Source organism: Mustela lutreola, chromosome 1, assembly GCF_030435805.1.
Source record: "Mustela lutreola isolate mMusLut2 chromosome 1, mMusLut2.pri, whole genome shotgun sequence".
Classification (NCBI taxonomy): domain Eukaryota; kingdom Metazoa; phylum Chordata; class Mammalia; order Carnivora; family Mustelidae; genus Mustela; species Mustela lutreola.
Window position 1 is genome coordinate 175,927,128 of NC_081290.1, and position 27,838 is coordinate 175,954,965.

General features: G+C 49.4%; 1 protein-coding gene and 1 long non-coding RNA gene across 2 annotated transcripts; one reads left to right on the top strand and one right to left on the bottom strand.

The window, feature by feature from the left end:
- Positions 1–440: 440 nt before the first annotated feature.
- LOC131834531 (uncharacterized) lies at positions 441–3,414 on the bottom strand. The gene is made up of 2 exons (XR_009354926.1): positions 2,559–3,414; positions 441–768 (listed from the first exon to the last, which is right to left on the bottom strand). It is a non-coding gene; the product is annotated as an uncharacterized LOC131834531 (long non-coding RNA).
- Positions 3,415–6,555: 3,141 nt separating this feature from the next.
- BIRC3 (baculoviral IAP repeat containing 3) lies at positions 6,556–25,137 on the top strand. Its single transcript, XM_059179265.1, has 9 exons — positions 6,556–7,065; positions 10,164–12,410; positions 12,497–12,596; positions 14,745–14,823; positions 17,754–17,802; positions 19,419–19,661; positions 23,483–23,737; positions 24,138–24,179; positions 24,492–25,137. The coding sequence occupies exons 2-9, from the start codon at positions 11,558–11,560 to the stop codon at positions 24,683–24,685; spliced, it is 1,815 nt and encodes a 604-aa protein (XP_059035248.1). The 5' UTR covers positions 6,556–7,065; positions 10,164–11,557; the 3' UTR covers positions 24,686–25,137.
- The last annotated feature ends 2,701 nt before the right edge of the window (positions 25,138–27,838 follow it).

The following is a 27,838-nucleotide window of genomic DNA, read 5'->3' on the forward strand; positions in this document are numbered from 1 at the left end:
CTGTAGGGCTGATCTGGTCCGAGACGGACGCCTCTGTTCTCTAGCCTCCGGTCAGGAGTGAGCCTGCTCTCTCTCCCAGGGCCCCAAAACCCAAGTCGAGATTACCAATAAAAAGCAAAGCAAAGTAAAACAAAACAAAACAAGGGGTGCCTCAGTGGCTCAGTGGGTTAAGCGTCTGCCTTCGGCTCAGGCCGTGATCCTGGGGTCCCAGGATTGAGTCCCGCATCAGGCTCCTGCTCAGAGCAGAGCCTGCTTCTCTCTCTCTCTCTGCTGCTCCCCCAGCTTGTGCTCTCTCTCTCTGTACTGAAAACAAGGAAATTAAAGAAGGGAAATAGATGGAGGCTGTATTCACTCACGGATTAGAAGGCTCAGAACAATGAAACGTCAATACTTCTAAAACCAATCAACAGATTAAACGTAATGCTAATCAGACTCCTAGCAACTTTTAAAAATATATTCACAATTCTAAATATTATATGAAAATTTAAAGGACGCAGACAAGACAATTTTGAAGAAAAACAGAGTTCAAATAATGCTGTTTGGGCTTTCTGTAGAGTTCCGGAGGACGGGAATGAAAATGGCGGGCTCCCAGTCTCTGGCCCGGAGGAGTCAAAAGCTTGGGGGCCCACTCCTCAGTGTGCCCTCAGAGAAAAGCACGCAATCACTCCCATCTCCGTGGCCTCCAGCTGCGCTCCAAGCTCACCCAGCCTTCGACCGTTTCAAGAACTGCTTGATGCCAAGGATCCAGTAGACGATTCCAAGGAGAACCTGGAAGATACAGAGGCCAGAAATGGAAGATGCTTAAATCCCTGAGTCATTGCATAAAAAGCTACCTGTCGGACACCTGCCAGTGACACAAGTGGAATATAAACCTTTATTGAATTAAGCAGTTAAGATGAAGATTTATTCACTACTGCAGTATATCAGAGCCTATTAAGGCTAATACACTTTTGTAGTTAGCCTTCTCTGGACATAGACCAACACCTCAGTGGCCCTCTTAAAAGACGACACCATTTTTATATCATCTGAATACAGTTTTTCAAATGTGACCCAGGTCTGATGGAAGAAAATGCCCTCCTTATTTTCCTGAGTATATTTTATCAACGCTTTCCAAAGTTGCCTTATGCTTAGCAGCCACCTCACACAAACACGTGTGGCACGAGTTAGCCCTGTAGCTAACAAAAAACACCAAAGTATTTTCAAACCAACTTCTCTTAAGCTAGGGGCAGGACAGTTAATATTCACCAAATATCCCACCTACTTTCCTACACTTCCCAGCCTCCCCTGTAGTTCAGTTGAAGCTAGTCTGTATTTCTGAGAGTGGAGATGGCATGTGCCGCTAGAGACAGTGCCCCTCGCCATTGCTCTCTTCATTGCAGTGAACTTGGAAGACGTGCTCCAGAGGAAGGTAGACTTCATAACTTGCATCAGACATTTCATAAATGAGAAATAAACATCTACTGTGCTAAAATGCTAAAAAAAAAATAATGCTGTTTGATATCAATGCTTGCTTTAAAATACAGTGATCGGTTCAGTGTTGTCATAAGGATAGAGAAAGACATTAACAGAACAGAACACGGAGTTCCAAGGAACCTCCACGTGTAAGGTCAGTGATTTTTGACAAAGACAGTAAAGCATTCAGCGAGGAAAGGAACTTTCAATAAATTGTGTTGGAACAATGTTTAGGGAAAAAAAAATGAACCTTGCACCTCCACTCACGCCACATGCAAAATTTAATCTGGGATGAATCATAGTCCTAAGTGCAAAAGTTAATATCACAGCTTCTAAGAGAATCCATAGAAGAAAATCTTTATGAGCTTGAGGTAGGTGAGATTTCTTAATTGGGGTATAAAATGCATTCTACATGAAAGAAAATATTGTTAACTTAGGCTCCATCAGAATTAATATATTCTACTCATTAAAAGAAACTGTTAGTAAAGGCAAAAGACAAGCCACCAACTTGGTGAAAAAAAGTCACAACGTATATAACAGGTCTCATATCCAGAATATGTAAAGAACTCCCTTAAATCAATAATAAAAAGTTGGGGGCACCAGGGTGGCTCAGTGAGTTAAGCATCTGACTCTTGACTTCTGCTTAGGTCACAGACTCAGGGGTGAGAGACTGAGCCCTGCACTGGGCTCCATGCTGAGTATGGGGTCTGCTTGGGATTCTCTCTCTCTCCCTCTGCCCTTCCTTCCACTTGCATGAGTGTGCACACACACTCTCTCTACCTCTCTCTAAAATAAGTAAATATATCTTTAAAAATAAGTTAATCTGTTTGGTTTAAAACTAAAGATTTGAACAGTCGTTTCAGAGAGGCTGATGTCTAAGTCAAGAAAGAATATAGGAAATCATATTTGAAATCATTAATTACCAGGAAATAAAAATTAGAAGCGTAATGAGATACCAGTGCATACTCAAGAGATCAAACTTAGTCCTCGGAGGGGTGTTGAGCAGCTAGAATTGTGATCTATCGCTGGTGGGAGTGTAAAATGCTGCAAACCCCTTGTCACAGTCTTTGGCAACACCTCACGAAAATAAATACCAACCTACCTACCAGGTACTTATAAAACAGACATGAATCCAGAGACTGACAAAAACACTTGAGCCAGAACACCCCTAGCTTCGCTCTGCTTATGGGGCCACAGAGGAAGTAACCCCATGTCCATCAGCAGGAGAACAGGAGACTGTGGGGTCCCAGGATGGAGCCCCACATCACTGGGCTGTATTTATCCGGTGGGATACTGTTTGTTGGCAAAGACAACAAGCCGCAGACACGTGCTCTCATGTGGAGGCAAGGAGGGAGGTGAGGGAGAGAAGCCGTACAAGTCCACTTATGGGACGTCGGAGCAGACAGGCCGAAGCCGCCATGAGACCCATCCCAAGAGTGTTTGAGGCCAGGGTGGCGTGTCTGTGTAAGTGTCCCCTGGAAAGAGGCATGAAGGAATTTTCTGGGCTGATGGAAGGCATTCTTGATCTCCATCTGGGTGACTTCAGAATGTGTCAGCGGTGTCCATGAAGCACTCCCAGGACAAAGAGATCCCCAGTAAGCCGCCCCTCGGAAGGGCAGATGCTACCTGGAGGACCGCTCTGACCCTGTGACAGGACTTCCTGTGGATTTCTTATTCGCACTTGTTCCAGGCTGAACCCATTGTTTCATCTGCAAGTCATCAAGTTGCCAGCGGACCAGGAAATCCCCGCACTCGTGAGGACTTTCATATTTACTTTGGAGTCAGAACAGCATGTCCCCTTTGTTCAGTTTCACTTTTGCTTTCCTTTCTAGAGTCCTGGGCAGATCGGATCTCTTCAGCTAAAAATGGAAGAACTTAGAGTGAAATAGCTGGGGCTGACGTTGTCAGAGTCTTTCTACCCTGGGAAACTCCTTCCGGAGAAAGAGCGTGTGTTCATCCTGACTACCTGAAGGGAAAAAAATATTTTAAAACCGGTTATTTAAGCACGGGATATTCAGAACACACCAGAGGTGAACGTTAGCAAGTTTCCAAACCAGGAATGGGGTGAGCTTGCTTCTCACACCTTGCTTACACGCAGACAACAGAGGAAAGCACGTACATCAGATAGAAATGGCCCCCTGTCTCATTCTGTCACTGTCCTCAAACATTTCCTTGCTTGCTTCTGTGTCTCAAAGGGTATCGGAGAGAAAATAGGTTATATGTGAGTGCTGGAAGGAAAAAAATGGAGTTTTTATATAAAATATTTGGGATAGTCACAGGGTTAGAGGGAAAATATAAGGTAAGTCACAATACTAAAAAACTGGGTGCAGGTTTTGAATGCAGAAGGCCCAGGAGGCAGGACCGGCCTGTGTCTGTCAGTTGGCAGCAGGGTCTGTTGACCCCCCCCCGGCTCACCCCAGCCGGTGCTGGGATACTGTGAGCAAAACACAGGCAGGCCTTGCTCACATGCAGCTCAGCACCGTTACAGGAAGGCAGTTCTTGCAGGAAATCCACACTTAGGGCTCCCTGGTGGCACAGTCGGTTGAGCGACTAGCTCTTGGTTTGGCCCAGGTCATGGTCTCAGGGTCGTGAGATTGAGCCCCGCTTCGGGTACCTTCTTGGGATTCTCTCCTTCCCTCTCACTCTGCATCCTCCCCCACCCCGCCCCATTCACCCACTCTAAAATAAGTATATGAATCTTTAAGAAAAAAATCAACCTGTAAACTTGGGTGAAATGTGGCAGAGGAGACACAGTGATCTACTCCAGGCCCTGGCGGGTCTGATCTCGGCTCTCATAGAGTCTGAGGTGCGTGGCCCAGTTTTGTTTTGTTTTCTTCTTTTCTTTCCTTCCCTTCCCTTCCCTTCCCTTCCCTTCCCTTTCCTTCTTTCTTTCTTTCTTTCTTTCTTTCTTTCTTTCTTTCTTTCTTTCTTTCTTTCTTTCTTTCTGTATGTCTGTCTGTCTGTCTTGAGTAGACCCCACACCCAGCATGGAGCCCAGTGCAGGACTTGAACTCACAACCCTGAGATGAAGACCTGAGTTGAGGTCAAGCGTCAGACACTTACCTCACAGAGCCACCCAGCTGTCCCAGACCCCGTGTTTAAATTGGGGTAGGTGCTCCCTTGTGCAGGGTCACTGGGTCCTTGCAAAGACTTAGTCATGGGCAAAAGGGAACTCAAACCATTCAAAGGGAACTGACAGCCTGACCCTTAATTTCCTCTTGTAGCTCTTCCTGAAACGGATCAGCCTGGAAATGAGCTGCTCAGGGGGCCAGGCCACTCCTGTCTTCTCATCAGCCCTGCTCTTCTGAAAAGGACAGGCGCACCTCTCACCCATCTTGGGTTTTAGACTAGTATATTGCCCCTCAGTGTAAAATCTTCCTGGACAATTAGAAATAATTGCTCTTATTGTTCAAAAAATGATATCTGCCTACGGAAGTGCCCAGTGGACTATGCAACATCCAGTTAAATTTGAATGTAAGATAATCAATGAATCATATATTGCATGGGGCAAACTTACACCAAAAAGTTATTTATCTCAAGTTTAAATTTAATCAGGTATCCTGTATTTTATTTTAAAAATATTTTATTCATTCATTTGAGAGAGAGAGAGAGAGAGACAGCACAAGTGAGTGGGATGAGGGGCAGAGGGAGGAAGCAGGCTCCCCACTGAGCAGAGAGCCCAATGCAGGGCTCAGTCCCAGGACCCCGGGATCATGACCTGAGCCGAAGGCAGAACCTTCACTGACTGAGCCACCCAGGTGCCCCATAACCTGTATTTTCGTTTCCTAACTCTGGCAACACAAGGCCCATGGTTTCCAGGCCACTGATTTCAACAAAATAGAGTGGTTTCCTGATAACTAAATTTCAATTAAAGATCGTTAAATGTCCGGGGGGAGGTATAAAACAGAAGTTCAGAAAATTGAGAAAAATTGACATAAAAAACATTTTTCTGGACCTATCTATATTTACTTATGTAGAGAAGGTTTTCAACACTTACCTTTGGATATGGAAAAACGGAGCAGAACCTGTGGTGAACTGGTCATACTTTAATAATAGGTAATACCAACAAACACACGTTTGAACAGGTTGCTCAAATATGAGCTGAAGCCCCCATTAAGATTACGTTTGTAGTAGAATTTTACTTTTTATCTTTAGTAATTATCAGTATTTATGATCTATATTGTTTTGATCAACTGTGTAACTAATGTACTGAAACTAGTGTATCAGTGATGCAATCAGGGAGACATTTTTAACACTTGGAGCTTTATGATCACAGGAAAAAATTAAATTGGCTCATGCACATATTTATTTCAGAAATAGGAGTATAGAGATGTCTCTTGTAAGCATACATTAAAATTCTGTGGGGTCACCTGGAAGTCATATATTGCTGTTTGTTAACTATATTGGAATCAAAATTAAAATTAAATGAAATTGCGAGGGAAGTAGATTGTTCAGGACGAAAGGCAATGATACAATATTCGCAGTTATTGAAGGTGAGCTGATGTGTTGTGGTGATGCTGGGCATTAAATGGTTAGATATTTACATTTCCCTGAATTCTCTGCAAAGAGTGCTGCATCAGTTTTCTTCTAAAACACCTAACCTGCGTTTGGCAGTTGCTTTGCAACTGGGACAGCTTCTAACATTGTAATGTGAAGTTAAAAGTGTGCAGAGAAGAGTTTTTCAAAATTCTTTGGGCGGGTGCATGATCCGCAGTGTGTAAGACCCACAGAGAGGTTTTCAGAAAACGTCTCATCAAGCTTTGAACGAAGCGGGCGCAGGAGAGGATTGACCTTTCCACGTGGAGGATGAACGCAGTCATCCTGGCACGGTTCCAGCGGGGGCCCTAACCGCGGGGCGGCGGGTTGCGGGGCCCTGGAGGTGCGCGCGCTCCTGCGACCCGGAGGAAGGGCAAGAGGGGCTGCGGGGGACGGTGGTGGTGGGCCTTCTCTCGGGAGCACAGGCCCGGCCTGGCCGGCGCAGCCTGTCACCGCCCTGGCGGGGCCCTTGGATCCGGACGCGCCGGGTGCGGCGCGCGGGGTGCGGGGCGCTGGGTGCGGCGCGGGGCGGGGACTCCAGCGAGAGCCCCGCCCGCGCGGAGACCTCCCCGGGGGGCGGACCGCAGGCGGGAGGACCAGGCTTTGCCGCGCGGCGCCAGCTCTAGAGCAGCGGCCCCGCCGAGAGACGAAGCTCGGATGCCCGAAGCCGGAGGGTCGGCTCCGTGCTGGGCCCAGGGAAGACCCCGGCGGAGCGCCCTGCTCCCCGCGCCCCCGGCCGCCGCGCGCACGTCACTGCTGTCGGGAAGCGGGGCGCGGTGACCCGGGCCGCAGCCGCGCGGGCGGAAAGGCCGCGGCCGGCACAGCGGCGCCCCCGGGGTCGCGGAAATCCCCCGGGGAGCTTGCCAGGCCGCGGCCCAGGGGAAGTGCGTGTGGTTACCGCCGCGGACTTCCCCCACGGCCTGCGAGGAAAGCACCGGCCGCGGGCTGCACGGATGGGGCGGCGGGGCCGCTAAAAGCCGCGTAGGTCTCCCGCCCGCCCGGGAGAGCAGGGCGCCCGCGGCCACCCCAGGACACGGCCGGCGGCAGGCGCTGGCGCGCGGGGCCTCGGGGCGGCAGGTGGGTGACGGGCCTTCGGGGTGCGCGTGTGCGGACCTCCCTGGCGTGGGCGCGGCCCACGGGGGAGCGCGGCGGAGGGCGAGGGTCGGCCGGGAGGCGGGAGGGCCAGGCGTCGCTGCGGGGACCCCCTGGCCTATGAGCACCCGCGTGCCAGTCGGCGGTGCGCCCGTGGGCGGGAGGCCTTCGTGGCTGGGGTGACCCCCAGGGCCCGGTGGTGGTCCGCGCCGTGGAGGGTGCCCCCTGCGCTTCCCAGCTCTCCGCCCCAGACGACCCCGTGGAGGAACGAGTGCTGGCGCGCGTTGGTGCGGAGAGTAGATTTGCGGGCGGTCCTGGGGGGCAGCTCGGGTAGCCAGCAGTGCTGTTGGTCTATGTAGCCCGGTGTTGGGAGGCGGCCGACGCTGACGAACTGGGTCTGCCAGTGGTCATCCCAGCCCCCGCCGCTGCCCAGTGCCGCTGTGTGCAGGGACGCCCTCCCAGCGCGTTTGGGGCTGTGTTCCCGGTAGGTGCCATGACAATCTCTGTGAGTAATGGGCTTGCTCGGGCTCGGGGAGGTTTCCTTGCCAAAGGTCCCGCCCTGTGCTGGGGGGGCCTGAATGGTATCTGAAAACCCAGGATCTGTGACTTCAAACCCTGATATTAAGCCATGGGACTTTGTAGTCACTCATGGAGAGTTGATGTTCTTAATACCATACAAATGAGTGTGTTGTGGTCACAGGGTGCTGGGGCAAGTCTGCTGACCTTCCCTTGTTCAGCACCTATGGAGAATGTTCTCCATTTTGTGTGGAGCCCCGTGGATGTTGGCAGTGGGAGGACTGGTCCAGAGCTGAAAGCTGGTGCTCTCTGAAGAACCTCAAGGTCTGGGGGAGGAGGGAGGGGAAGGTACACTCTCCCTCCGGCCTCAGAGCTGTGGTCCTGCCAGGTGCCCTGGAGGGGGGGACACACCCACCAGCCCTGGGATCCAGAAGGTTACCCGCCAGAGGGGCTAAGAGAAGAGAAGAGGCTGAGACCTTGAGCCATTCAGAGAGGGAACCACTAGAAAGGAGACAGGAACCCCAGAGTGGCATCAAGAGGCCAAGGAAGGAGAACATTTCTTTTCTAAGATTTATTTATTTAATTGTGAGAGAGAGCAAGCGAGCTGGGGGTGGGGAGAGGGGCAGAGTGAGCCAGAGAAGCAGGCTCCCTGCTGCACAAGGAGCCTGACATAGTAGGGGTCGATCCTGACCTGAGCTGAAGGCAGACGCTTCACCCACTGAGCTCCCCCAGTTGTTCATGTTGGCCTAATCCAGTTGTTCTGGGAGGCCTCGGCTGTAGATGCTTTTGCATTCGTGGGCTGTGAAGCTAAATTGAGATGCCGCCCAGCTGACCCTTGAACAGCTGGGTTCCAACCTCTCACGTCCGTTTACATGCCTATGGTTTCCATCACTATGGTACAGTGCTGTAAATGCATTTTCCTTTGATTTTCTTAACATTCTCTTCTGCTGACTTTCTTGTAAAAATACAGTACATAATACATACAATATCCAAAATACGCATTCAACCACTGTTACCAGTAACACCTTTAGTCAAGTACAGTTTACTACAAAGTTTTTGGGAGTTAACAGAATCAGATTTTCAACAGTGTGGGGAGGGCTGTGGGCACCCCGACCCCTGCATTGTTCAAGGGTCGACTGTAGTTGCTAGAACGGAAAGTGGGGTTCAAAGAGGACTTTCGTTGCTGTTCTCATTCGGAAACCAAGACAGACTTCGGTGTGCCTGCTCTCTCGAAGGAAGGATCGGGAGAGAGGAGGAGGGGAGAGGCTGGGGTTGGGAGCAGCAGGTGGGTTGTAGGGAGAAAGGCATGGATTTGGGGGCATGAAAGGGTTACTGCTCAGTGAGGTCTCTTAGGGACGCAGAAGGCAAAGCAGTCTTCCAAAGGGGAGCAGGGAAAACTTCGGTAAGGATCCCGAAGGCTTCAAAGTTGCAGGGGGCAGTGGGCTAGGGAGCTGCCTCGGGCCACGGACAGCTGTGCGGGGATGGTGGCCCCAGCCCGTGAGGTGCCGGGCGTCCCCCAGAGCTCTCGGGGGTCTGTGTGCAGAAGAGGCTGGGAGAGTTTGGACGGAGTCTCGTCCTCTGATCATAAATGGTTGCCTGCCTGTCCATAGGAGTCTGTGGGCCTTGTGTGCACAGCTGGGCTTCGGGAGCACAGGGCCAGGGTGTAGACAGGCCAGGCAGGTGGCATAAATGACCAGAGACAGGCGTCTCTTCTAAACAAAAACATACTTTATGTGCATATCTTAACGTGTGGGAATAGTCTCCTTTTCCACGAAGAAGTATGGCATCTTCATTTTTTTCCCAACTTGTCTCTCTCGGTCCACTTTGCATCTGTCACTTTCGACAGATACAGGTATTAGGACAATTTCACTTTCTTAATAACGGCCCCGTCAGAAGACCCGTGGTGCCCGTTCAGTGACACATGTCCTGGACACTGCGTGTCAGAGCCAGCATGCCTGCTGGGAGCAGTGGCGCCTCCCCTCGGGGCCAGCTCCCTGTCACCCTTGGGGTTTTTCAGGAGGAGCTTGGGATCAAGAACGTCATGGGAAGTCTCTTACATTTAACAAATGTTGGTGATTAATTACAACCTTAAAGAAGAAAACCTGTGATCCTGGGGCACCTGGGTGGCTCAGTCGGTTAAACATCTGCCTTAGGCTCTGCTTATGGTCCCGGGGTCCCAAGATCGAGCCCCACATAGGGCTCCCTGCTCAGCGGGGAGTCTGCTTCTCCCTCTGCCCCTTCCCTTCCCCCAGGGGAGTCCCCACCATGTGCATGGGAATTCTGTTGTTTCTGTAGCTCTTCTCTGTAAAAATTTCAAAATAGCAAGTTACAGGAATGAGTCAAGCACTGAGGTCTAACCCAGCATGAGCCAGGCCTCCTCGCACTCCTGCCGGCACTGACTGGAGCCAGTGGGTCCCTCCAGGATTTCTCGGTCCTGCAGGACCTTGTGGGCACGATGCCCAGTCCTGCATGAGCAGCCTCCGCGCTGGAGGAAAGGTTTGAAGAGTGCGCTGTGTTACAGCTATGGATTATTTGACTTTGAAACTGTCTTTCTTTTTTTAAAACAGGTTTTACAAAAGAGGCAAACTATTCGCCTTTTTCTAGATTTTTTCCAGTTTCTTTTATACGTCAAAACATCTCAAAATGGAGGCCTAAACCCCTTAAAAGGGACTTAGTCTGATCTCCGGGAGGTAGTTTTGTGCATGAATACACAAATTCAATAGTGAACTGGAGTTTCCGGTATCCAAAGAATGTTAATTTAAAAAAGCCTGGCTCATATGACCGAATCTAGTCCTGTGAGTTCTAACCCTAAAGTGATGATAATCTTGATTTGAATCTGACTTGGGGCATAAAGGGGAAGTGATTCTCGCTGGAACACATTGTTGGACTCCTGGCTGCCGTGCAGCATAGAAAAAAGGAACTTGTGTTTGGTAAAGATCTAAAAATGAGTGGCAGTTATCTAGAACGGAGAGTAAACGCTTGGCCCTCTGCTAAAGTAGAGAGATGTGCAGGAGAGACCTCTGATGGGTGGCAGTCGGGAATGCATCCGTCCTGATAATTTAATTGAAATAGAACCACTGTGATTCAGCCACCAAGCTCCTGACTATGGGAAGTGATTCTTATTTAATAAATTTTGAAACAGGCCTTAAGACCCATCAGCCAGTTCTATTCCCATTTAAGCTCTTATTTGTAGGGAAGTTCTAGATCATTCTGTGTGCCCTATTAAAATTATTATAGAAAGAAAAATTATTTAATTTGAGCAAGATTTAGGATATGCTGAGATGTCACTGATTGTAGGACACACTGTCAATTTAAATACTTTTGGGAAATAAAAATGCTGCTAATTAAAATCTGATGTTACTAGCTGTTAGATACCTCTCGATAACAAAGACACTGAAAAGATGCATCCAGAATCAGTGAAATAGAGTCGTGCATTCTCCTTTTAAGGAAGGTCTTATCCTTTTTCTTTCTTTCTGGGTACCAAATTTCGTCATTAATAAAAAAGCAAGATGAACCTAGTTTGAGTTTAGTTTCTGTAGAGCACTTACTGAGCGCGGTTTCTCCTGATAACAAGCCAGCTGAGAACATCCCGCATTTGATGGGCTGGCTGCAGGCTGCCCCATGCCAGGGGGATCGGGCGCGGAGTGGCCTCTGATGCCCCACAGCACACTGTGCCTTCCTGAAGGGTTTTGGTTGTCTTCAGGAGGAGCTGTGCGGCATCACACTTACACTGTGGGTGTAAAGATTATGCTAAGGGGCCATGTCCATAATGGTCCTTTGAAATGCGCGTGTGGAAGGCAGAGTGCCAGCCAGCCGGCACACGGAGCGCGCGGACAGGAAGACAAGACAGGTACCCGTGTTGAGCCCCGCCCAGAACCAAAATGAGCCCAAACCAAGAGCCGTGCACAAAACTACCTCCCCTGAGAAAGGCTAGTCCCTTTCCTTCCCTGTCCCCTTCACTATGGACCTGGTCCAGGAGAGCCTCTGCCTGTCCGGCCTGCTGAAAAGCGCCCCTGCGCTTGAGCTGAGGTACGACCACTCGTGTGAGCTGTACCGCATGTCCACGTTCTCGACGTTCCCGGCAGGCGTCCCTGTCTCGGAGCGGAGCCTGGCGCGGGCGGGGTTTTACTACACTGGTGTCAACGACAAGGTCAGGTGCTTCTGCTGCGGCCTGATGCTGGACAACTGGAAACTGGGGGATCGTCCTGTGGAGAAGCACAGGAAGCTGTACCCCAGCTGTGCCTTCGTTCGGAGTCTAAGCACAGCCTCTGAGCCCGGAGCCCGCTGTCCGCCACGGCAGCCTCCTTCCACCACGAGCTCCACACACCCGCTGCCGCCCAGCTTGGAGACCACGGGCTATTTCAGCGGGTCTTATGCCAGCTTCCCATCGAGTCCCGTAAACTTCAGAGAGAATCGGGAGTTTGCTCCCCGGAGGCCCAGCCCCTGTGAGGGAGCCCTGAAGACTGCAGAGGACAGGCTGCTCACCTTCCAGACCTGGCCCTTGACCTCCCCTCCGGCGCAGGATCTGGCCCGAGCCGGTTTCTATTATGTGGGACCCGGGGACAGAGTAGCCTGCTTCGCCTGTGGTGGGAAGCTGAGCAACTGGGAGCCGAGCGACAGCGCTCTGTCCGAACACCTGAGACACTTCCCTGACTGCCCGTTCGTGGACCGGCAGCTCGAGGACGCGCTGCAGAGCACCGTGTCCAACGCGAGCATGCGGGCCCACGCGGCCCGTCTGCAAACCTTCTGCAGCTGGCCCTCCCGCGTGCCCGTGCGACCCGAGCAGCTCGCCACCGCCGGCTTCTATTACACTGGTAAGGACGCCCCTGGGCTGCACCTTACACGGGCGGGGTGGGCACATTACAGAAGTTCATATGTTTTGGTCCAAAATTAATTTTAGGTCACAGTGACGACGTCAAATGCTTTTGCTGTGACGGTGGACTGCGGTGTTGGGAGTCTGGAGACGACCCGTGGGTGGAGCACGCCAAGTGGTTTCCAAGGTAACTTGTGAAACTCTCTCTGCATATGGTGGTGGTGGTTGTGAGCTGGGCTGAATGTATCCCCTTAGAATCAGCTCTTGCTGGACTCTGTTTCAAGAAGGCACTTTTGAATAAATTTAGGACAGATGACTTAGAAAAATAATCTGTTTTAGTGGAAGATAGAGGTTTAGGGTGTTTCTGCATATATCAAAAAATGTATATGTTTTAAAATAATATATGTTTATTAGAAAAACCAAAATCACACCTTGTAGAAAAGTACAGAGAAAAAAATGTAAGTGTCCAGAAGTCTCACTCTCTCAAGAGGACCCGTTTAATGAATGGGTAAAGAAGGTGTGGCACGAACATACTATGGAATATTACTCAGCCATAAAAAAGGAAATCTGGCCATTTCCAATGACATGGACAGAACTAGAGGGTATTATGCTGAGCAGAATAAATCAGAGAAAGCCTGTTATCGTATGATCTCACTCACGTGGAATTTAAGAAACAAAACAGAGGCTCATAAGTCAGAATCCGAGAGGGACACAAACCATAAGAGACTCTTAAAGGAAACCAACGGTTGCTGGAAGGAAGGGAGATGGGGGATAGGGTCACTGGGGGGTGGGCATGACGGAGGGCACGTGATGTGATGAGCACTGGGTGTCGTATGCAGCTAATGAACCACTGACCTCTACCTCTGAAGCCAAAAATGAAGTTATTTTAACATTTGAAAGAAAATAAAGAGGATCAGTTAGCATTTTAGTGAATATCTCTGCAGACATTTTTCATGCATGTATACATATACAGATAAATGTATATAATACTACATGAATTAGGTGTTATAGATGCTGTTTTGAAACCTTTTTCAGTCAATCTTATGTCTTGGACATATTTCCATTCTTTTAATGTTTAATATTAGTCAGTTGTTTATTGTCAGGCACTGTCTTCGTGGTCAAAATACTCAGCTGTACTTGGTCTCGTACATTAATTTAATAGTGGGAGAGGCAGACAGTTAACAACTTACTAAGGCATGTGGGTGGCTCAGTGGGTTAAGAGACCGCCTTCAGCTCAGCTCATGATCCTGGAGTCCCGGGATCCAGTCCCGCATCAGGCTCCCAGCTCCACAGGGAATCTGCTTCTCCCTCTGACCTTCTCCCCTCTCATGCTCACTCGCTCTCTCTCTCAAGTAAATAAATAAAATCTTAAAAAAAAACACAACTTAATAAATGAGTTATGTAGCATGTTGGAAGATGGTAGTTTCCATGGATAGAAATAGAAAACAGAGCTGGGCAAGAAGAATCAGAGCCAAGTTGTGATGTTAAATCGGGTGTCCGGGTGAAGAGGGACCCAGCACGTGTATTTTTGTCACCACAGAACCCCTGGTCGTCCGTTCCTGTGCTTCTGACAGTTCTGTCCTGATTCACACTCTCCTTTTCTCACTGAGACTAGGTGATTTATGATCATCTAGAGTTTCCAGGCTCAAAACTCTTCGTGATTTTAGTGTTGCTTACTAAGCTCATAATGACTTACCTTCCTCCTGTGTTTAGTGTGGTGCTGTCATTTGTAGCCCCTTTACACGCCCAGATGTTTCAGACTTCAAAAGTTACAGAGATTAAGAATACCTTATCCACGGGTTTTTGAGCAGTGTTGCTAGCCTTTCACAGTGGCCATTTTTCGAGCATACGAGATGAAGGGCGGGTTCACTTTGGTAGGGTGAGGGGTCGTCTTGTGCTTGAGCTGGACCGCGATGTGTGCTGTCTAGGAATAGCCGGATCCGCGAGGATGGGACTCACCAGGAGCCGCGGGCAACTTCCGCGCTACTTCCCTTGTCTCTCTTCATATGTCGTAAACTCTCTGACAACAAACCTGTGCGTGAACAGGGTCGTCCGTGAGAGAGCTTCCTACCTGTCCCCTTGGCTCTCTTCTCAGTGTGCAGACTGTGGGTCGCCTTCCTCGAACTTTGGGAGAGAGCCGCTGGGGGCTCGGAGCGGGACAGCCTGCCTTGCCCCGGGGCGTGCAACCTGCCTCGCTTACGACGTCTCACTTCTGCTGTGGGAGGCGAAATGAGTGTCACGTGGTGCCATGTGTCCACAGTCGGCGGGAACACTGCACAGGCTACTGACGGTGTGGTTAGAATAACCCCCACGCTTAATGTTGTTTCCATTTTAGGTGCGAGTACCTGATACACATCAAAGGACAGGAGTTCATCAGTCGGATTCAAGCCAGTTACCCTCATCTACTCGAACAGGTAGGGATGGCTTTTTCATCAGTTAACAACAGATAAATTATTTTCTGATAATTAAAGAGTACAGTACTTTAGTGAAAAGACAAGAGTGGCTTTAAAAGTACATTCCATTTTAAAAAATGCTCAACATGATCTTAGAATTATTCTTTGGATAAAAATATATTCAGAATTAGAGACTTCCTGAAAAATAATATTTAGGGTATAGCCCCGAGTATTGCTATAGTAAGGTCACCGTCAGTTATATTATTTGAGGAAAACATTGGCTGGGATGGTAGCATTTAAAATACTAATTTTTGTTTAAAAGACTTGAGAAAGAGAATTTTATCGCTCCTTCTAATCTTCCTGGAAGGAGATTGCTGAGAAGATGGCAGAGCAGGAGGACCCTCGGCTCACCTTGCCCGTCCCATGGATACAACTAGATAAAGCCCCCATCAGCATAAATAACCCAGAAAATGACCTGGGGACTGGCAGAGCAGACTCTACACAGCCAACTGTGGAGAGCAGGCCACAGGGAAGAGGGCGGGAAGGGCAGAGACTGTGTCCACCTGCGGGAGGGAGCCACAGCCCAGAGGGGGAGAGAAACACACCCACATGCTGGGAAGCCCCCCACCCAGGGAAGATGAATCCCCATGACATTTAGCTTTGAAGACCAGAGGGGCCGAATTTTGTGAGTTTTTACTGCCAGCAGGACTGAAAACTGGTATTTTAAAAAATTGCCAGGCTTGGCTCTGGGGCAGCTGGTGGGTGAGAGGAAACAGAGTCCCTGCTCTTAGAGACACAGCACGAGAAACAGCCCATGGAGACTCAGGGTGAGAAGCAGCAGATTGAAGAACACACCTGGGCCATGGGAGGCAGAGTTCCTTGTGGTCTCGGAGGTTCCTGAGGGTGTCAAGAGCCAGCACCGGTCTCTGCCCCTGCCCCTCGGCGTAAACACACAGCCTCCTGTGGGAACCAGGACGGTGCCGACTCTCACCGCCTCCCTTGCTTACCCCACACCACCTCCTCTCCTGGGCTGGCCTCAGTGCTGGTGCCTGGGCTGCCCTCCTACCAGAAGATGGGCATCAACCTTGCCAACACCAGGTCCTTTGTGGATCCACGCCATCTGAGGCGTTCTTGGTCAGAGCTCATCCAAACCAGGGCAGCGCGCAGGCAACCCAGCGGGCCACCTCGTCCCAGCTCCCACCCCATCCCCGGCAGCGGGCTGGGAGCAGACAGCTGATTGGTCTGCAGGCTCCGCCCACCAGTGTAAGCTTCTCAGGAACAACACAGAGATGGTGCCCTGTGGTTCGGGGCTACTGCAACTCTGGTCTCACTCAGCTCAAACCCAAAGTGACCCCACAAATGACTCAGGGATGAAATCCTGCCCACAACAGACCAAGACAGTCCCTGCAGACACCTGCACTGAAAGCAAAAGTGGCTCAGCCACAGCAGCAGGACACGCACAGCACACTCGGGAGATAGCCCTGAAGTGCTGGCTGCTGGGGAGTGGGGGACGTGGCACCTCGGGGGACCACAGGACTACCTCTTCATACGGCCACTGCTCTCAGGAGCAGAATATGGAGCTGTCTTTGCTCACACATAGAACACACACAGAGTTAGACACAATGAGGAGACAGGAATACACCCCAAAGGAAAGAACAGAAAAAAATCGTACCAGGAGACCCAGGTGAATCAGATGTAGGTAGCATGTCCAATGGAGAATTTAAAGCAGTGATCAGAAGGATGCTCACTGGACTTGAGAAAAGATGTGACTAGGCCTGTAACACAGAGGTAAAGAGTAATACAGCAGACATGAGTGAGAAACAGTCTTTTTAAAAAAAATTTTTAATTTTTTAAAAAATTTATTTATTTGTTAGAGAGACAGCGAGAGAGGGAACACAAGCAGGGGGAATGGGAGAGGGAAAAGCAGGGGACCTGCCAAACAGGGAGGTCCCTGATGTGGGGCTGGATCCCAGGACCCTGGGATCATGACCTGAGCTGAAGGCAGACGCATAATGACTGAGCCATGCAGGAGCCCCAAGAAACACTCTTGATGACTTGAACAGTAGGCAGGAAGAAGTGGAGGAATGAATTGATGAACGAACCAAAAGACAGAGTAATGGACAGTTACGAAGCTGAGCGGGAGAGAGAAAAAAATTGTGCAAAATGGGAATAGACTTAGGGAATTCATTGATTCCATCAAGCATAAAAATACTCACATAATATGGATCTCAGAAGAAGAAAAGAGAGAAAAGGGGACAGAAAATTTATTTGATGAATAAATAGCTGAAAACTTCCTGAATCTGGGGAAGGAAACAGATATCCAGATCCAGGGGCCAGAGAGAGCCCCCAACAAAATCAACCCAAGGAGGTCCACATTAAGACACACAGTAATTACAGTCACAAAAAATAATGATAAAGAGATAATCTAAAAAGCAAGGTGGAAAAAAGACAGTTATGTATAAGGGAAACTCCATAAGCCTAGCAGAGGTTTTTCAGCAGAAATTTGGCAGGCCAGAAGGGTATTTCAGGAGAGAGTCAAAGTGCTGAATGGAAAATAATCTTGGAAAAGCAGGTAAGTGCCTATATAATAGTTTGAGGGTCAAACCCTTTTTAGCCACAGTCGGTAGAACTGCTATAGGATCCAACTTACCCCGAACGATGACCCAGGAAGTGTAAGATTCTGGGGATGAAATGCCAACAGCGATTGTCTCACTGGAAGGTGTGGCACTTTTCTTGCTGTTATGAATATAGAGTCCATGAGAAAGAGTTTCTGGTGTTGAGAATAGCTCTTGAATGTAAATGATAAAAAATTGCTTTCAAGATAAAAAAAAAATCATTTTGCCTACAAGGACGTCAATTTGCAATAAGTTGAATAAAATAGATCTCTTGACTCATTTATATCGTAACAGGCTAAGACTTGTATTTTAATTTATAAACTTTTTCCCCTGTAGCTGTTATCTACTTCAGACAACACAGAAGATGAAAATGCTGAATCACCAAGTACGTATAATGACGATAATTACTGCGTTTAAACAGAACCACAGGTACCGTGGAGATTGAAAGCTGGTAGCAGTCACAAGGTGTACTTGTACGATGCTCTGTGTTATGCGCTCTCAGTGCATTAAGCTGGTGTTTCTTAAACCTTAGCGTGCATCGTAATTGCCTAAGGAGCCAGATTTCTGGTCTCCACTTTGAACCTACCGTCCTGCGTGGTGTTGTCTAATGGCGGGACGTGAGTGTCTGTAGGTCTAATAGACGCCAGGAACCCAGCCTCGCCCTGGTTCTCAGACCCTATGGGGACACGGGCGTGATGACATGCGATTGGTCACATACTCTTTCTGTAACATGAAAAGGGTACAAAATATTACTCCCATTCCTCAGCAGGGACCCTGTGGCTCAGAGAGGCTAAATGTCCTGTCTTTTGAGGCTAACCCTAAAAGGTGACAGAGCCAGGATTTGAACAAGCTGTTCTACTCCATCCTTTAGGGTATAATTCAGTTCAATAAATATTCTGTGTGTACGGTCCTCTGAGACCAGACACACAGAATATTTATTGAACTGAATTAAACCGTAGAACCAGCATTAAACCAGAACCTGGAACAGGGTAAACAGAACCCTTGCTCTCGTGGGCGAACAGTCCAGGGGGTACAGCCAAGGACGCAGGTAGGAGGAAGGGATCTGGTTGGAAAAGTAAAGGGTGCTGTGCTGTGGGAGCCCCTGAGGGGCTGTGCGCCCGGTGTCGGAGGCTGAGAAAGGCTTTCCAGAGGACATACTTGCCTTGGCACAGACTCGAAGGGAAGGGTAGGAGTTAAGCAGGTGACAAAGGGAGAAAAAGAATATTCTAGGCAGAGAGAACAGTGCATGGAAGGCTTAAGTGACAAAAACAAAACAGGAACGTTAGCAGAACTGAACAAAATTCCTTACGGCCAGAGTGGGATTTGCGAACAGGCAGGAGGAGGAGGCAGGTCCGCGCTCCGAGCAATCAGCCAGGCCGGGCGTGACCCATGCGCTGTCTGTCTGTGACTTCTGGGCGGGAGTGTCGCCTGGGAATGAGAAAGTGGCAAGTGGTGAGACCGAAGAGGCGAGCGGGGCCCGGATGGGCGGGCTCTTGTGAGCCACAGTGGAGCGTTTGTGGGAACAGGGGGACTGTGCTGGGACTTCTGAAGGAGGGCGACAGAGCCGGGTCTGTGTTTCTGCAAACACTCTGGTGGCGCTGCTGAGAAGCACTAGACAGGAGGGGCGCCCTGGGAGGCCCACAGGGGTGGGGTGAGTGGGGACAGTGACCTCTTTGAAAAACACGGAAAACATACTGGACTTAGAAAGCTCATTTGTTCGTTCATCCTAGGGAGTAAGGAATGCTCGGTGGACGGGGATCCCCTACATTCTCTTCCGCCCACTCACAGTTATGCCCAGTAATGCATATTTTGAATGGCAGTGCGATTTTCCATGTTCTTATTTTAGTGACTGGACACGTACATCGTGGTTTTAACTTCAATAAAGTTAATATAAAGCAATGCCCATATGTTTTCTGGGCTTTATGTTCTTGAAATTGTAATAACTTAATTCAAAAGATATACAGATTCTCCCAGCATGGAGAAATCCTTTATTTCTTGTAGTTGTCCATTTTGGACCTGGAGAAATCCGTTCAGAAGACGTGGTCATGATGAACACGCCCGTGGTGGCGGCCGCCTTGGAGATGGGCTTCGGCAGGAGCCTGGTGAGGCAGACGGTGCAGAGGAAGATCCTGAGCACCGGGGAGAATTACAGGACCGTGAACGAGCTTGTGTCAGACTTACTGCACGCGGAAGACGAGCTCAGGGAAGAGGAGAAGGAGCGAGCAGCTGAGAACAGAGACTCAGGTACGTACCCACACTGACCAGCGTCGTCCCCTGCATGGGCCTGACATCACTGTGCGGGTGTGAGGTCACCATGCCATGTGAGGTCCCCGTGTGGGTGTGATGTCATTGCGGGTGTGAGGTCACTGCAGGTGTGATGTCACCGTGTGCGTGCGATGTCGCCATGTGTCAGTCACAGAAAACTCAGGGCACTTCTGTTCAGTGTTCTCAATTTGAACTCTGGAAAGTTTTTACATCACAGTGTATTTGAATTGCCCATCAGTTGATTGAAAATGTGTGTATTGAGTGAAAGCCCATTCTTTTTTTCTTTTTCTTTTTTTAAATATTTTATTTATTTATTTGAGAGAGACCACAATTAGGCAGAGAGGCAGGCAGAGAGAGGAAGGGAAGCAGGCTCCCCACTGAGCAGAGAGCCCGATGTGGGGCTCGATCCCATGATTCTGGGATCATGACATGAGCTGAAGGCAGAGGCTTTAACCCACTGAGCCACCCAGGCGCCCCATGAAAGCCCGTTCTTAATTTATAGTTGTGCTCTGGGCTGTTGGCCACATATGGAATCACTCACCGCTATGTCCCCACGCCCACTCTTGTAAATTGGAGTGGGATCAGGGATGGTCCCTTTAGTACTCGCATCACAGAGCATCTCAGCCCAGGGACGCTTCCACAGCACTAATAACCCGGGAACATAGGAAGCATGATTGAGTGTCCTGCCTGCACACATGGGACCAGAGCCCCCTCAGGGGCCCTTCTGTTCCGGAGGGCAGGGCGAGGACACAGCTGCACGTTCTAAGACAGGGTGGCCACGCCTATCCCTGCCTGGTCACTGCCCTGCGGCCTCTGCTCTGCGGCCCTTGACAGACGCTGTCTTCCCCCGAGCACGTCCCAGCTGGCCACTCTGAATGCCGTCCACACTCGGACCCTGACAGGCAGAGGTGTTTGTCTCTGCTCTGCTGCCCTTCGCCAAGCATGGACCAGACCCAGAAGTCTTTCCAACATTAGATGCAGACTGCAGCTTTCCACGAGCTCTTATTAGAGGTCTCGGGGTCCCGGAAGCACGGTCTGTCACCGATGGCAGTCGGCACCTACAGCTCTCGGACTCTTGGTGTCCCTGAGCCCGTCCTCGGGAGTCTCTCAGTCCGGCTTCCGCTCAGGCTCACCGCTGTGTAGCTCTGGCCGTTTTACATAAATGACTCGGAGAGTCCCAGGTGTTTTCCCTTAGGAGAGCTCTTGCCCCTGGGTACGCCCACAGCCCAGGAAGGGAAAAGGGTCTGCCCCTCGTGGTTGTCCAGCATGATCTGGAATCTCTTTCTGCCCCGGGTGATTGGAAGGTTGTCCACCAGGCTTCACGAAGTCTGCTCTGTAGGAGGGTTTGTCTTCTGGTCAGCCTGGGGCGTACATCTGATCCTGCCTTTACTAAAGTGACTTCCTTGGTTCCGCAAACCACCAGCCCCGCAGAGGTGCAGGGGTCGTCTCCGTCTTAGCTGGTGGTCATCTTCCAAAGACGAGAACGCCCCCCTCCACAATTGTTTGTGGACGCCAGTGGTGAAACCTCTGCGTTTCTTTCAAAGAAAATCCCCAGTGTGCTGACATGACCACTAGCGACAGCATACTATCATTTGCATCGTCAGATCTCGTAGTGTCTGGTGCCTGTGCCGTGTGCGCTGCGCAGCGCCGGCTTTATGTGCTCTGTGCTCAGAGAGACTGTCGGAATGAGCAGATCAAAGTATTTCCATTTAGGTTACTGAGGGCTTTACAATTTCCCAAGAACAGTAGGTAAGTAATTTCTTGACAGGTGTGTAAATAAAGAGACAATTTAGGATATTATTTCCAGAGCGAAAGAATAATAGACTTCAAAGGTGTATTCAAGTCTTTACCTCTTAGAAGTCAGAAGACAATCTGTGACTTTGAAATTAGTCTTTTGTTCTCAACCACTAGCAATGCAATTTTAGAAATCTTGCGATGCCTGGGTGGCTCAGTGGGTTAAGCATCTGCCTTCGGCTCAGGTCATGATCCCAGGGTCCTGGGATGGAGCCCTGCATCGGGCTCCCTGCTCGGTGGGGAACCTGCTTCTCTGTCTGCCTGCTGCTCCCTTGGTTTGTATTGTCTCTCTCTGACCAATAAATACATAAAATATTAAAAAGAAAGAAGTTTTAGGGGTGCCTGGGTGGCTCAGTGGGTTAAGCCGCTGCCTTCGGCTCAGGTCGTGATCCCAGGGTCCTGGGATCGAGCCCCGCATCGGGCTCTCTGCTCAGCAGGGAGCCTGCTTCCTCCTCTCTCTCTGCCTGCCTCTCTGGCTGCTTGTGATCTCTCTGTGTCAAATAAATAAATAAATAAGTCTTAAAAAAAAATAAAAAGAAGTTTTAAAACTTCAGAAAACTTGTTACATTAGTCTAAGTTAAATAGAGAAGTAAACCTTAGGGGCATGTGGGTCCCTCAGTCAGTTGAGCATCTGATGATTGATTTCAGCTCCGGGCACGGTCTCAGGGTGGTGAGATCCAGCCCCATGCTGGGCTCTGCGCCGAGTGGGGAGCCTGCTCGTCCCTCTGCCCGCTCTCCTCCTCCTCGCCTCACCCCTCTTCTTTCTCTCTAATCTTTTTTTAAAAAAGGACCAGAAATCTTAGATGGAAGAATGAATATATGTCAACGTGAGATATGAATTCTACGTTAGTTTTCTGGGGTATCACTACCTCTACACCAGATGATTTAACCCAGTTGATTAGGTGCTAATCTTAGCCCCCTGGCTCTGACGTTTCTGTCCCCGCTGCTGTCTGGATCACTCAGACTTGCCTGCCCGGCTGTCCCTCAGGTGTGGATGGAGCGTGCGCTTATGCCAGACACCGTGCTAGGCCTGCGTCCTCTTTCCCGGTTATGCCCAGAGCTCCAGTTACCTTCAGAATGGGTCTCTCCGGCCTTGACTCTTTTACTAAGCACTATTTTTTATTGAATGGTTCTATTTTTATGTCCTATTACTTGTTAGAGTCAGTGTTTCTAAAATCCAACAGTTCTCTTCCCTCAAATAATTTTTTAGACAGCCCAACTTCTGTCATTGGTTATTTTATAGAAAGAGCCTATGGATCATGGGAAAATTGTGTAGTAATGACTAAACTTAGATTCACAAAGTGTATTCCAAGGGGATAAGAAAATTGCAGAATTTCAAAATATAAAATACTACATCGATAGATACAAAATCTGGATCTCAACAAAGAATAGAACGATCCTATAGACAGGATGGTATTATTGACAAGTACGATTTAATTTTTGAAAGGCTGTTAGTGTCTTTCCCCATTTACTATAAAAGATTTGGGTAATGGCAATATCATGTCTAATTTGGGGAAATAATTAAAACTATCCCAGCAGGGAATTTTGGAGATATTTCCCAGGTGAACGATAATTTAGGAAATAAACATTCTGTCATTTTAATCTCTTCTGTCTTTCCAACTGATTTGGAATTTCAGTGTTCTTAGGTTCTGAACTGGATTTGGTGAGGGGCTGAGTGGCTGTGTGGAGACCGCGGGAGGCGGCCAGACACCAGTCTGCCACCATTCCCGTTCCTGGCGCGTCCCGCAGCGCGTGCTTGCTTTTTCTTTGTCCGCTGCCAGGTGGGAGCACCGGCACCTCCCGCGGGTGCTGCTGGGAGCACGAACAGAGGGGACCTGTGACACACAGTGCTGCCCTCACAGGGTGCAGGTCCCGACACGGGGCGGCAGGGACCCCCAGGCCTAGCAGCCTCCTGCGGTGCGAACAGGGCATTACTGCAGTCATGTGTCTGTGTGAAGGAGGTCTGAGTGGAGCTGGAATGTGTCTGTGTTTTCTGTTTTCTAAAGATGATGCAGCATTGATCCGGAAGAACAGAACGGTGCTTCTCCAGCGCTTGACTCACGTGCTCCCGATCCTGGACAGCCTGCTGGCAGCCGGAGTGATCAGTGAGCACGAGCGCGGGGTGCTGGAGCAGAAGGCGCGGACGCCTTTGCAGGCCGGGGAGCTGCTCGACACCGTGTTAGGGAGGGGCAGCTCAGCTGCCACCGTGTTTAAAAACTCTCTGCAAGAAATGGACCCCGTGCTATACAAGCGTATCTTTGGTGAGTGCTGCTCGATGACTCCGGGGAACTTTCTGGGTTAGTTGGAAACACACTGGTAATGTGGCCAGCGGCAGGCAGGGCGCGGAAGTGTCAAATCCCAATTCTGCACCCAGCAACAAGTATTACACCGTATGTTAACTCACGGGTACTTAAAATTCAGATCAGTTCAATTTAAAAAAAGAAAATGGGCTTTCAGCAATACTTTGGGATTCCCAGAAATGATTCAGTCTAATGTATAAGCTTGTACCACAAGATGAAAGAGTTGTGTTGCCCTTGACGTTATGACAACTGTTGATAGCATTTGGCCAGAGTCTGAGTGGTTCGCTTAAAAATGGATACTTTGTGGCTAAATATTAACTATACTTGTTACTAATAATGCCCTTTTGTGTTTCTCCCCTAGTGCAACAGGACCTAAAGTATATTCCCCCGGAAAATGTCTCAGGTAACATACATAGTACTCGTAATTTAAACCCATAGAAATCATGGGTTTTATTTTCTCAGCTTTTTATTGGAGAAGCAAGTTGCCTTTCATCAAAAATTTTTCCCTCTTGGGGTGCCTGGGTGGCTCAGTGGGTTAAGCCCCTGCCTTTGGCTCAGGTCATGATCCCAGGGTCCTGGGGTTGAGCCCCACATCCAGGTCTCTGCTCAGCAGGGAGCCTGCTTCCCTCTCTCTCTCTGCCTGTCTCTCTGCCTGCTTGTGACCTCTGTCAAATAAATAAAATCTTTAAAAATAAAAAATTCTTCCCTTTTCCAGATTTACCTGTGGAGGAGCAGCTGCGGCGGCTGCAGGAGGAGAGGACGTGCAAAGTGTGCATGGACAAGGAGGTGTCCATCGTGTTCATCCCCTGCGGCCACCTGGTCGTGTGCCAGGAGTGCGCCCCGTCTCTGAGAAGGTGCCCTATCTGTCGGGGCGCAGTCAAGGGCACAGTGCGTACGTTTCTTTCATGAAAGCGATTCCACACTCCATCTACACTTTTAAAAATAGTGGATTAAATGTATTGTAACTTTGACTACTGTACTGTAGTTTGTTTCCCTAACACTTTTTACCTCTTTGCCGCTCAAAACTGGTTTATTTAAATATCTGTCTAAACCCTGTGATCTGTGGGCACCTGAGAGAGAGAGCAACCGGCTTTTGCTCGTGTGAACAAAGACACAGCATTACAGGCACAATGCTAAGTCAGAATTGCTACTGAAATGCTGGCTGAATGAAGCTTTCAGAAGTTTAAATACTTTGGAGTTGTATTAAGAAACAGGAGCATGGAAGACCTGCCTTTCTGGATGCGCTTCCTGCAGGTAGAAGGTCTTGATACTTGCTGAATGACTCTGGGGACTTGGTGGTTTTGTAAAGAGAGCTGTGGCCGACATTTTAATAAAGCCATCAGAGTGACTGTTGTTCTTAACGTCTGTATTTCTGGATCCGTTTACTCCCTCCCAGGCTTCTCCTCCTCCTCCTTAAGATCCCGTGGGTGTTGAGCTCTCTTTAGATCCCTTTCTCAAAGATGGTTTTTCATCCCCACCAAAGATCCCGGGGTTGGTGGATCCGTACCCGGCTTTCCTCGGCAGGTGGGATGCGTGAGTCCAGATCAGCAAGCTTGCTTGTTCATTCGGGAGGTCTCGTGCCTGCCCTACCCATCAGGAAACGTTCCTTGTCGTCCTCACTGTGCTCTGAGATCCGGTACTTGGCCTACATGTGAGCAGCCCGTTCTGGGGAATGAATTTATTCTGGACTGTCTGGGCAGGACATTTGCCTCGGTCGCGTTGCTTTTTGGTACTCAGCACACCCAACTCATCATTCTCTGTCCTTTGTTTTCTGTAGAGTCACTGGGGCTTTAAAACCGGAAGGAACACTGGAGTGGTGGATATTGTCGGAAAAGCAAAGGTCCGTCCACTAAAGCACTTCTAGATGTGTGCTGGGGTCCTCCAGAGACAGGTTAGGAACCCAGCGAGGACAAGAGGGTCCATTTCTCGGTGCAGGGACACTTACTCCTTTGGGCAGCCGCTGATTTTGGCTCCCTGTGAAAAGGGTCCTGTGGCTGGTCACCTGGCACCAGCTCCCTCCTGGGACTCCCAAAACAGTTGCGGCTGTGTTGTATTGCTGAGGCCCTTTGTAACCTAACATTGTTATAGGATAAATATTTACAAAGGACATTCCCTTCTTGCAACGTTTTTAAAAAATCTGGGTCTTACTGCATACTACACTTACTGTTTTGATTTCACCTTCTCCACTGTGAAACTCTTGTACATTGGTCATTTTGGTAATACACAGCCAACATAGCCAACTTGTTTATCCAAATGTTTTGTTATTCCTCCAGGTGTTCTTTAACTTGAAAACCCGTTTTAGAAAAAATAAATCACTGTAGATACCAGTGGTAGCTCAGCGTGCTGACGGTCAGGCACCATTGTGGAGGGCTTGACCTCCATTCATTCATTTGATTCCCTCCAGGCTTGTTCCCTCTGTCCCAATCCAGTCTGGTCTGCGGTGCCCTGAATCGGTGGTTTAAACCTCAGTGTACAAGGTATACAGTCCGTGTTGGAGTTAGAGCGTGGCGCCGAGCGTAATTCCATACTTGGGTCGTGGTCACGACATGTCTCTCTTGTCAGCCCGGACAGTTTCGTGGTGCTCGTAGCTCCTGGTCCCTGTTTGGTCACAGTCAACGTCCCTCAGCTGTGTTCACCTCTTCTGATGTCACACGTATCCTAGTAGACCTTGTGGGTATTTACGAGGCAAATTCCAGGCAAAACTATCAGACGGAGTGTTGAAGGGATTCACTCTCTCAGAAGCAACACTAATATCCTCGAACGGAATCGGCATTACTCCTCTGTGTTAAAGCTGTGCCCACACCCGCCCCCAGAGGCCAGATCAGTCCGGGCTCAGTCCCACTTTGCAATGTGCAAAGGTTTCAGCTCGCACAGTATGCTTCTTGTCAGACCCTCACACAGCCTGCGTGGCTTTCGGCCTCATTTTCTACCCCTTCCCCCGTACAACGTCCCACACTTTCTAAGCATCACAAGCTCTTTTGCTTCAAGTCTTTGCCTGGAATGTTCTTTCATTCACTCTTTACCTGGGAAACTCCTGCTCATCTCTCAGGTCTACTTCCTTGGATGTCACCTCCTCTGAGAGGTGTCCTCAGACTCTGTCACCTAAATCCTCTCTCGGCCTGTCTTCCCAGTGGCCTGTTTGTTTTCGCTCTTTATGACACTGCACAATGCAGTTTGTATTTATAGACGTCTTTAATGTCATACTCCATTTTTAACATTTCCAGGAGAAGAGGAACTATGTGTTTTTGGTGTTTTGTTTTTTTAAAGATTCTACTTATTTGAGAGAGGCAGAGATAGAGCACAAGCAGGGAGGAGGGGGAGAAGCTGGCTCCCCGCTAAGCCAGAGCCCAATGTAGGACTCAGTCTTGGGACCTGAGACCTGAACCAAAGGCAGACGCTTCACCCACAGAGTCCCCAGGCACCCAGAGCCATGTGTTTTGTTCACCAGTGTAGGATCCCACCTACCAGAGAGCCTGACAGAGAACAAGTACTTTCTGAGCTTGTGACGCTCTCTGAGTGGGGGTGGGGTGAGGGATTTCTTCTCCCTGAATTGCCTCTGTTGGTAATCAAAATTCAGATTCAGAGCCATGGGCCAAATACTGCATTCCTTTAGAGATCAAAAGGAATTTTTAGAGAGGAAAGCTCAACCCAGGTAAAGATTGATGTGCAGGTTGGGATGTAGAGCTCTGTTCTGAATGAGGAAGCAAGGCATTTCAACTTGGAGCGAGCCTTCCCAGAACACCCCAACACGGGCGTTAGAGTCCTGGCAATTGCAGTGGTAACAGACGGACATTTGCAGGACTCGTGCGTCCTCAGTAGCTACACACGTTACTTACTGGAGATGCGCTGCAATTTTAGAAAGGCTGTGTAGCCCAGGGACCGACCCTGCAGGCTCTGGATTCAAATCACTGCTGAGTCACCCTGTGTGACCCTGGGCTAGGTACTTAGCAGATGGTATAACAGCCTCTCAAGGAACCCTGCTGAGCATTCAGTGAGTTAACGCGTCAGGTGCTTGGAATGCTCACACGAAGTTATCAAGTAGATACCGCTTGTTTTGTTTAA

Coding starts and splice junctions, on each gene's coding strand:
- BIRC3 (XM_059179265.1), top strand. CDS start 11,558: ATGGACCTGGTCCAGGAGAGCCTCTGCCTGTCCGGCCTGCTGAAAAGC. Junction 19,662..23,482: donor AGCTGAGAACAGAGACTCAG/GTACGTACCCAC, acceptor TGTTTTCTAAAG/ATGATGCAGCATTGATCCGG. Junction 24,180..24,491: donor TCCCCCGGAAAATGTCTCAG/GTAACATACATA, acceptor TCCCTTTTCCAG/ATTTACCTGTGGAGGAGCAG.